At 37.0% G+C, this 10235-nt stretch overlaps 1 protein-coding gene across 1 annotated transcript in view; it reads right to left on the reverse strand.

Annotated features, from left to right (window-relative positions):
• LOC118754010 (dynein heavy chain 6, axonemal) overlaps positions 1–8615 on the reverse strand; it is a 27187-nt gene extending 18572 nt beyond the window's left edge. Inside the window, 11 exon segments of the mRNA XM_036488883.1 lie at positions 1721–1895; positions 1963–2093; positions 2154–2249; positions 2372–2476; positions 2551–2612; positions 2679–2862; positions 3064–3134; positions 3136–3209; positions 3357–3464; positions 3533–3879; positions 8317–8615. Of these exon segments, the coding sequence (XP_036344776.1) occupies positions 1721–1895; positions 1963–2093; positions 2154–2249; positions 2372–2476; positions 2551–2612; positions 2679–2862; positions 3064–3134; positions 3136–3209; positions 3357–3464; positions 3533–3879; positions 8317–8615 (1652 nt within the window).
• Between the last annotated feature and the right edge of the window lie 1620 nt (positions 8616–10235).

Here is a 10235-nt window from a genome sequence, read left to right on the forward strand (position 1 = left end):
CCACATTGCATCTGGTCAGCTGCGATTCAATTTGGTAAAATCTCAGCTCTAGTATTTGTAGACTCCCATTCACCATAGTCCTGAATACCTGATCTTTTTGCCTTTATATCCCTCCTTTTGCGTTAGATAAATTAGCTTGCTCTAGACAGGATTCTATTTTAAATTGAGCTAAGAGAATTCCGAAAACAATTTCTTAAGTATTTCTATGGTTGGTTGTTAGCAGTGTTGCCCGAGTATTATCCGCTGTATGCGCCATTTTAATAAATTTTTTCTGTGCCCTCTAGTACTATCTGCTGTCGTGATTCCTTGGCATCTTTAAACCACTTGAACTTGTCGACAAATCGACCTATGCTTATGCCTTTTGCTTCGTTTTTTATATTGGTAAAAGCCTCCTCGAGGAGGTCAGGAAATGCGCAATGCTTTTCTTTTTGATCCATGGATCTCACAATTTCTTATGCCACGGTTTCTTTTGACCTGTTCTTAATATACATAAAAGCTGCGATAATATAGAATTTCCAAAAAAAGGCATCTGATGTGCATGGGTAATAGTCCTTTAAGAGCCTTTGGTATGAAGGCTGTGAAACTCATTGGCCAGAGGTATTTCGATTTTTTGTGGGATTTTCTTCACGTCTATGAATTAAAACAACTTGAAACTTGAAGCATTAGAGTCGCCTTAAGTTCCCGGGCAATGCCTTCTAGGGCATGGTGAAAATTTATGTATTCAAATTTTATTTATTCCTTCATTCTGGTTTGAGTCTAGTAACTCTTATAAGAGTTGCGTTAGACCTGTTTGAGTACATGCTGATTCTTCAACTGAATTTACCTATACACCATCCATCTAACGAGACTTGGATTGGTGTCCCCTTTGAACTTAATATGCTCAGTATGGTTCAAGCTCTACAGGTTTATATAGATGTATAGTAAGACTGCCGTCCCTGCCTGTGACTAAATGTCACTCTCGTAGTTTTTCTTCCAGGAACGCTTGAAACCCCGAAACAAAATGAGAACCTTCGAGATTATTTTCACAAGAATCAAAGTGAGCAAAAAACTGTCGAAAATGTTCTCAAGGGGAATTATGTAAGAACAAAACCCTGGGGAACGTTCCCAAAGCAAACAAGATGCAAACGATATAATCGGAAACATTTTTAAAAGAACAAAATGGGAACTAAAGTCTCGGCAATATTATAATAAAGAAAAAAACCGTGACAAAAGTGCAATTTCTCTTGAAGAACAATTTGAGAGCTAAAGCATCAGGAACGTTTTAACAGAGAACGAATTGGAAGCGATTCTTCACCCCAAAACGCAGACGCCTATCTGATTCTTAATGTTAAGCTCTCAAAACTTTGTTCTCCAGTTGAACGTTCCCCAGACCTTTGTTCTTAATTTTGCCCTCCTTGAACAAGTTCTCGATACTTTCGTTCTCATTCGAAGTTTCCTTCTCATTCTGTTCTTCTTGGGAACGTTTCCGAGAGTTTCGTTTACATTTTGTTCTCTAAGGGAACATTCTCAAACTTTTGTTCTCATTTTTTTCTCATTAAAACTGCTCTCAATATTTTTGTTCCCATTCGGTTTCTTTGTGGGAACAAATTACATTTTGTCCTCGTGCAGAACTAAACCAAAATCGGAGCGGGTTTGCGGGCCTTGGTTTATGTTCAAAAACTTCTGCAAATCTTAAAAAAAAAGATGAAATACTAAAGAAAACGCATTTTCTTCCACTCACTTTGGTATATAAGCATTCAGAACGTTCGATAGACTTTGACAAATCGGCGTGACAGTTTCTTTGAAACTTGTTTGCGTCAACTTCAATAGACCCAAATTAACCACCGACAAAATGCCATCCAATGCGCGTACATTGTTGGTATAACGATTACAGTAAGTGCGTAGTGCCTCTAATTCTATTCAAGAAGAATAACTCTTATAAGAATGATGTAATGAACAACAAATAGCGGATAAAAGGTTTACCTCGTTCTGATGTAAGCGTTTTCGGATCTGTAGTCGTATCGATCTCATAATTGTTTCGTATAGTTTCAAAACGTGCTGCATAGAGCATAGCCTTCTCGTAAGCGTTGCGTATGTAAGCGAAGATGAGTTTACTGTAAAGGGAATGACAAAAATCACTAAAAAAAAGTGTGAGGTAGTTAAGCGACACTTACCGCTCATTCTGAAATCGTACATCCGTGCGTAGAAGGAAATTTAGATCTGGTGCGGTCATTGCTAAGCGTTCTTCTTGGCGGCCCATGATTGAAGGTCTGACATGAAGATTTGAGTGAAAGAAGAAATGGTAGAATGATGAGTGAGAGAGAGAGAGAGAAATATGAAAAGAAAGTGTGAGTTAACCATACATAGTCTCACTGAATTTTATTGAACTTACACTGTGTATTGATTGAATGTCTTGTCATCGGTAAAACTCTCCATTTCAGTAACCGTTTCCAATATGAGTGAGCAAATGCGTTGGAAAATGTATTTCAATGACTCTCTAGTAACGTGAAAGGTATATTAAACATTCTTAAGTACATAAATGTTTTTTTTTTTATAAATAATCAAACCTACTCAGATGGCTCCACATCTATACGATCTGTTAGCATATATAACTCAGCAATGAAGAAGGGATTCTGTAGTGAGAAAATTTAAAGGTTTATATTGTGGTTATTCAGTTAATTTTTTTTTGTGTTTAGTACCATTGGCATATTTTCCGGTCGAGGATTTTCGATTTGCACATTTACGGCTAGATTCTCCTGCAACTCCTCCTTAGTTGGCCCTACCATGTGATGCGCTTCCATTGACTCGGCCAAACGACGAAAACTGCTGGCAGTCAATTGGTGCAACATGTGGAACATCAAATTGTCACAGTAACTTAAGAAGCTGAAAATATTTTTACGGGGATTGAATTTAACGACAGATGAGAAACTTTAAGTTTGAGTCGCATATTATAGACGATCTATCTGAATATTTCTCGATATTGAGAGGATTTCAAGCGATCGCCTAGTTCGTATTCACAGCGTTGGAACTGTGGTATCGAAGCATAGACATTTTATTCGTTTTAATCGTTTATCTTGCACTTACTTTGATAGCATCTTGCAAAAATTGCGTTTCTTCGCACGGTCTGTAAAATTCATTGCCTCCTTCATTTTTTTTAATGGATGGAAAAAAATTGATCTCGTCTGTTGGAAAGAAGCCACGCTCCACAATGGCAGAAGTGCAGGCATCAACTAAATGGGAGAAAGAGTGGAAAAGATTTTAAACTCTTTTTTTTCTGCACTCTTTAATGCTAAGCTTAAATGCTTTATTGCAGTTATTTAAATTAAGAATTAATTTAAAACCTAATATTTTTAGTCTACTCCAGTGAAAATACTTACACAACATCTTTTTGGAACGTTCGCGAAAATCGCGCAGCGTAGCTTTCATGCGTTCATACACACGCATCTGCGTCTCCAGAAAGTAGAATGGATGCCATTCTTCAATAACTAGAAATGTAAAAAATAGAAAGTCATTGCAAAATTTGTAAGTTGAGTTTCATGTATTCTCCACTCACCTGCAACATTAACGAACGATAGCTTGTTCAGCTGTACAATATCGGCACGAAATTGCAGAATTGCTCTGGCTAACGGTGGTATTGCAATGAATAGGTGATCACTGAGGTAGGCGCGTGCATCGTTCTGTTTGCGCCACTTGACGGTCTTCTCCCACACCTTGAAACCCTTCCACATACGAAACACAGCAAAACTATGTATTTTAATTATGCTTAGAAATTGTTGAAACTCCTGCTGCCATTGAGTGAGCGGTGTGAAAAAGTTCTCCGACAAATGCCAATAGGTTACACCGTGACGACTCATGGTGAAGTAGTGATGTTTATTCGGTAGATCTTCATATTGAACTTCCCTGGAATATAAGAATTGTAGAATGTGCATATTCGTTATGGGTGGAATCGACCAATTTTGATTTGTATGAATTTTGTTCAGAATTTTTCTTTTATTATATAACGATGTTCTGAACTATTCGTATTATAATCATATTCATATTCATACTCATATTCTTATTCATATTCATATTCATTTTCATATTCATATCAATACTCATACCCATATTTATATTCATATTCATATTTATATTTATATTCATATTCATATTCATATTCATATTCATATTCATATTCATATTCAAAATCATATTCACATTAATTTTAATTTTTATATTCATATTCATACTCATATTCATATTCATATTCATATTCATATTCAAATACATATTCATATTCATATTCATATTCATATTCACATTAATATTCATATTCAAATACATATTTATATTCATATTAATATTCAAATTCATATTCATATTCATATTTATGTTCATCTTCGTATTCATATTCATGTTTATATTCGTATTCAAACTCATATTCATATTAAAACTCATATTCGTATTCATATTCATATTCATATCCGTATTCATGTTCATGCTCCTATTCATATTCATATTCACATTCATGCTCATTTTCATATCTATATTCATATTCATATTCGTGTTCATATTCATATCCATACTCATCTTCATATTCGTATCCATATTCGTATTCATATTCATATTCATATTCATGTTCATATTCAATATTCGTACGCATATTCATATTCATATTAAAACTCATATTCGTATTCATATTCATATTTAACCTCAGTAGATTGTAATGCCATATGTGCGCAACCATCGTTATATGCTAGTTTTCGCAAGTTATACTTTTTCTTCTAGTGCGGTTTAGAAATAAAAGAGACTGATGCTTTGTATTTAGACGTTTTGAAATGCACCATATATCGAGCCCTAACCGCCAAAATAACGTAAGCGACATTTTTTTCAAAATTTTCTTTTTGATGCCGAAATATTCCTAGAGCATCTAGATACATTTCTGCATCAAAAAGAAAATTTTGAAAAAAATGTCGCTTACGTTATTTTGGCGGTTAGGGCTCGATATTTGAGGTGTTTAAAGGGGCTTGCCACCTGTTTAGAAATTAAAATTTAGGACATGCAATCGAAATAAGTTTGGAAAGGATTTATTTCTAATTTACATATGAATATGTAAGTGTGTTGCCACTTTTTTAAAAAGTTCAGTTTAACTCGATTTACCACTTAATTGCAATATGTACTACAACGTTAGACGAAAGTGATTTCAGAAGGTGTTAGTTTGAAAATACTTTTGAGGGGTGTTGCCACCTGTTTTCGAAGTTAAATTTAATGTAATTGATCAATTTATTGAAATATGTATCACGCTGTATGACGAAAAATATTTGATAGTCTCAGTTTTAAAATACTTTCGAAGAGGGTTGCCACATTTTTGAGAAGTCGAATGTAGCTAAACTATGAACATTTTATACGAAATATTGAAATATGAGTGTCAAGTAGAGAGTTTTAAGACATTTTTAGTTAGAACATTTAGAATAACTTTTAAGTGTTTTAAAGGGTTGCCACCTGTTTAAAAAGTTAAATTAAAATTAAAATTATAATTATTTAGGCCAAATTCTTATTTGTTATGTTTGCCGGATTAAAATTAATAAGTAATGAAATGAATGATTAAAAGGGGGGCATCAATCGCAATGGGCTTGAAAAGGCTTTATTTCTAAATTATATTTCGCAGGATAGCCGACCGTTTAAAAAGTCAAATCCAACTTACGAAATTTATCAGCTAATTTCAATACCACAATGTCAGAGATTTTTAGAAGCTTTTAGTTTGCAAATACTTTAGCTTGAAAGCTGTTGGAAAAGTCTAATTCAGTTAAATTATATCCAAGCTATGTATGAGAAAATTGCTATTTTTTGAACGTAATGACACGATTATTTTTTAATGCCCATCTTTGTCATACAAATTTTTGCAATTTAATGCCCACTGAAAATCCAGCATAAGTTTGAAAAACTTTTTGATTAGAGTTGCCACATATGTATGCATGTACATAATACGCAGAGCGAGTTTTCGTGAAGGTCATCAAATCTGCATTATTCTTTCGAATTTCAAAAATTAGGTGTTAAATTAAAGGGCTTGGCTTTTAGCGGCTCCGATAAGAGTTCATTCGGAGGCCACAAAGGCCCATTGCGATACCCAGGGGGGTTTCCCTATGCCTATCCCTACATATCCTTGAGCCCTTTCGATTCTCTGGCGAATCCAAGCAGTCGTTCCAGTGGAGCTTCCCTAAGGTATCAAGGCTCTCGGAGAAACGGTCCCCAAGAAATTTGAGGCATTTTATTCGGAGTGCTGGACATTCACAAATGAAGTGCTGGACGGATTCTACCTCCTCCTCATCTCTACAGCTTCTACAGAAATAGTTATGCGGTACTCCGAACCTAGCAGCCATGTGGCCAATGGTCCAGTGTCCCGTTAGTATTCCTGTGAGAATCTTAACGTTTGGCTTTGACAGCCTAAATAGACTCATTGTTCTTCGTTCGTCGAGCTGTGAAAATTGGTATTTCGTCATCCCTAAGAGCAATACTAAGTTCCCAGTCACTTCTGTCTGGAAAATGGATATCGAAATTCCGATTGAAATCAGTTTCCGTGACTTGATAGTCACAGCTACTGTACTTCACCCCCATTCTCTCGAGGATTGTGGCGTGACCCGTGCAAGTTGTTCGCAGCCTGTTAGACGCCTTGAGTCGTAGAGCGCTTTTAGCTGCGGTACTTTTAACGTATCCAGGAGTGTCTCTAGCGCCGCCAAGGGCGTTGACTAAGTCGCCCCGTTATGCATAAGCATGCCTGTCGTTGCACCTTTTGCAGATTAAGTAGATGGGTTTTGGTGTCCACCGCCTGCCACCATACCAGCGCTCCATAAGTGAGAATCTGTCTAATGTGTCTTTCCCGATCGTAGCCTTACAGGAGTAGAGCGCAATGAGCGCCTTTTTTCTGCGCTCTTCGGTATTGCTTTTCCAGGAAAGCTTAGAGTCGAGAATAACCCCCAAAAACTTCGCTTCTTTTGGCAATTCCCGGCTTGCTCCATTGAGGGACAGAGTTTGAAATTTGTCTACTTTATAACGCTTGGTGAACAGAACAAGTTCGGTTTTGAAGGGGTTAAACCCTAGACGGTTTCTTCCTGCCCACCCCGGAAGGTCGTTAATTGCAGATTGCAGAATCTCGCTGACCGTGGAGAGGAATTTCTCCACGACCAAAATGACTAAGTCATCCGCACAGCCAACGATCTTGACGACTTTCGATGTGCGGAGCAGGAATTCGTTAAGCACGAGGCTCCACAGCAGGGGCGATAACACCCCCTTTTGAGGGGTTCCACGTGTGACCGTTTTCTTTACTTCTGCTGTTCCCAGGGAGCCAATGATGCTTCTGGTGCTCAACATATTGTCGATCCAGAGAGTGGTGAGTGGGTCCAGTCCTACGGCCGCCATGGAGCAGTATATGGATGCCAAATTAACATTGTTAAAGGCGCCTTCCTTAGCGGTACAAGGTGATTTGAATTTGGATGAAATGGCCCAGGAACAAACGAAAGAGGTTTAAGAAGGTTATAGTTTGAATATATGTGGGAATATATTGTGAAGCTTACATTCAACAAGAAGAAGACGTGAACAGCCATGTATCGACGAGAAGACGCAAGAGAGAAGACGATTTGAAAAACGACGAAAGACGAGGGGAGTTGAACGACGGCGATTAAACCGAAAAGACGTGTCGGCGAGAGTTTGCTAATTCAATTTGAAGAAGTGCCATTTAAATACTTTTGTATTCTCAACTATTAATCTTAATTACTTAAATAAAACAACCTACATATATTTTTGAAAAGGGTTCGCCACCTGTTCTGAAAGTTTAATACAAATAAAATATATTCAAGTTGTGTGAAATATTTCAATATTGGTGTCAAACGAAAGATTTCGAAACTATATGCCTTTCAACATGAAACGCTCCAATTTGCAGTCATAATTGCGTTTGCCATTACGATTATTGATGCTCTTGAACAGATATTGTGGAAGGCTGTACTATATCTTAAAGATGACTCTTTTACTCACAGCCAACTGTATGTATGTAGCTATGAGGAGAGTAAGGTCCGTCACTGACTTCAAAACTAAGTTGGATCCGCAGGTCTCTACCAATAAAAGATTAGATGTTGTCTTGCAGGCAGTTCTTTAAATAAATTTTGATTAGTAATCATAATCGTATTCGAATTTGTATTCGTATTCACTTTCACTTAACCAAATGGACTCTCCTACCTCCGTTTTTCTATTGCTTGCATTATCACAAGCGATTCGCAAACACTTTTACATACGCAAGACTTCCGCAAGCCTTCTTAAACTCTCTAATAAAAAAAAAAAAAAACACTGAAGAATCCACTAAATACTCACATCAAACTGTATGGCGTGAAATATTCACTCGATTTGCTTAGCATATAAGTCAAATAGATGAAACGATCGTCGGGAAATTCACGCACCCTACTGATCAACTTATTCAAATCTGGTATGAGGGATGCGCCCGTCTTCAACGAGGGCGCAGCTATTGAGCGCACTGGTTTGACTTCGTGCATGCTCGTGCGTCGACTTGATTGCGATGCAATTGTTGCCTTTTTGCCCTTTAACGGTGCATATCTTATTTCCATTTCTTTTGCATGCGAACGGAACTTTTCCATCTTTGCGCGATCCGCCATTATTTGGGTGATGGCTTTTGTGGCTTCCGCCGTTGCTAATAATTGCTAGATGTATGTATTTTTCTCTTGTAAAAATTTGCAGAGAAAATTTTTTTTTCCGTAAACTTCAACCGATTTCATTGAGAAAATGTTTTAAAATGAAAAAAATCAATGTTGCCGTTTTGCTCGTTGTTACGACTACTTTCAACATTTTTTATTTAGAAATTGTTATGGCAACAACGTTTTCGTTGTCAGTTACCAACGAGTAGTTGAGGGCCACCTGTTGATTGTTATGTTTGAAAAAGCTGTTTGTTTATGTTTTTTGTTTACATATTTTTGTTTATATCTAATACTTCAGGAAACTTCTATAGCAACGGAATATTTTTTTAAATTTGATTTTGAATTTTTTATGCGACATTCGTTGGGAGCGTGTTTAGTAAGCATTTTGGGCAGTGTTGCCAGCATGATTTACCTTAGCTTTGGAAAAGTTTCTCGACAAGCACAAAACATGAAATATAAGTAATTGCTTACTGATATCTATTAAGATGCTGGAGCCAAATAAGCTTTTTAATAAGTGAAAGGGCAATCTTTTTATAATAAACCTGGCCTAGAAACAAGCCAAAAGCAGGATGGTAGACCGATTGCGTGTTGAGTGTACATAAATTCCTTAACAAAGCTAGAGTATCGTTAATTCTAAGCCGTGACTTTCTGCTGGAAAATCAATATTCTCGCGAATAGGTAAAATCCGGCGGAAGCGATGTCAAAAAACTTTGGTGTTCGGCTCTCAATCTTTGCTTTTAAAAGCCTCCAAATCGTAAGGAAGGTGTGGCAAGAGTGGAATAAATGTTTAAAGCGCTATACATCATATTCACAGCAAAAAAGTAATCTGAGACGATCACAGTTACGAGTTTTTACCATGAAGTGACCAGTCCGTTTTTTAGCAATACCATCTGCCATTTATGATAGGGTGCAACAGAAGTTCAGCGTACTTGTAGCCCCTATGAGCAATCATGGAATGAGAAGTGGCAAAAAAACGAGTACTAGAATTACCACAATCATCGAAGCCGTTGGATCCTATCACTCTATCTATCTTTTAGATACCATGGAAAAACTTTTACTACTTTCTGCTAAGTTGAGCCATTTCACTGAGAACGGATTGTCACAAAACCAACTTGCGCTAAACCTAGTGGTATCATCGACTCGGAAAAACTATAAAAGACAAAGAGTGCAAGGGCGGATCGAAGCCTTTAATACGGTTAGTTGCAGCAAAAGTTTGGAAGTCCTTGAAAGCTAGCTCAGGTATTGCATTCTTTAGTAAAACACAGCGCATGTGCTTTGTAAAGTGGTGTTTTACGAAGTTTTATTTCTATCGGTAGCGGAGGAAAAAAAGAGAAACGGTGTCGGTTGTGAGCCGGAAAAACTAGAGGTTGCAGATTTTAAGGTCAAGTCGGCACGTTAAGTACTTAGCTTTTGCAAGTATGTTACTCAAAAAGTCTCGAAGCCCCTTTGCTGAGCATGCTCCTAAATGTGGGCAGCTCTATAAGAAACCACACAAGACATAAGCATAAACAATCGGTATTCTGCCAATGGTAACATTAAAGGTGATGAAAAAAGGAGAGCTGGGTTCAGAAAGTAGGAAAA

The sequence above is a fragment of the Rhagoletis pomonella genome, unplaced genomic scaffold, assembly GCF_013731165.1.
Source record: "Rhagoletis pomonella isolate Grant_MI unplaced genomic scaffold, Rhpom_1.0 Rhpom_scaffold_00002, whole genome shotgun sequence".
In the NCBI taxonomy this organism is placed as follows: domain Eukaryota; kingdom Metazoa; phylum Arthropoda; class Insecta; order Diptera; family Tephritidae; genus Rhagoletis; species Rhagoletis pomonella.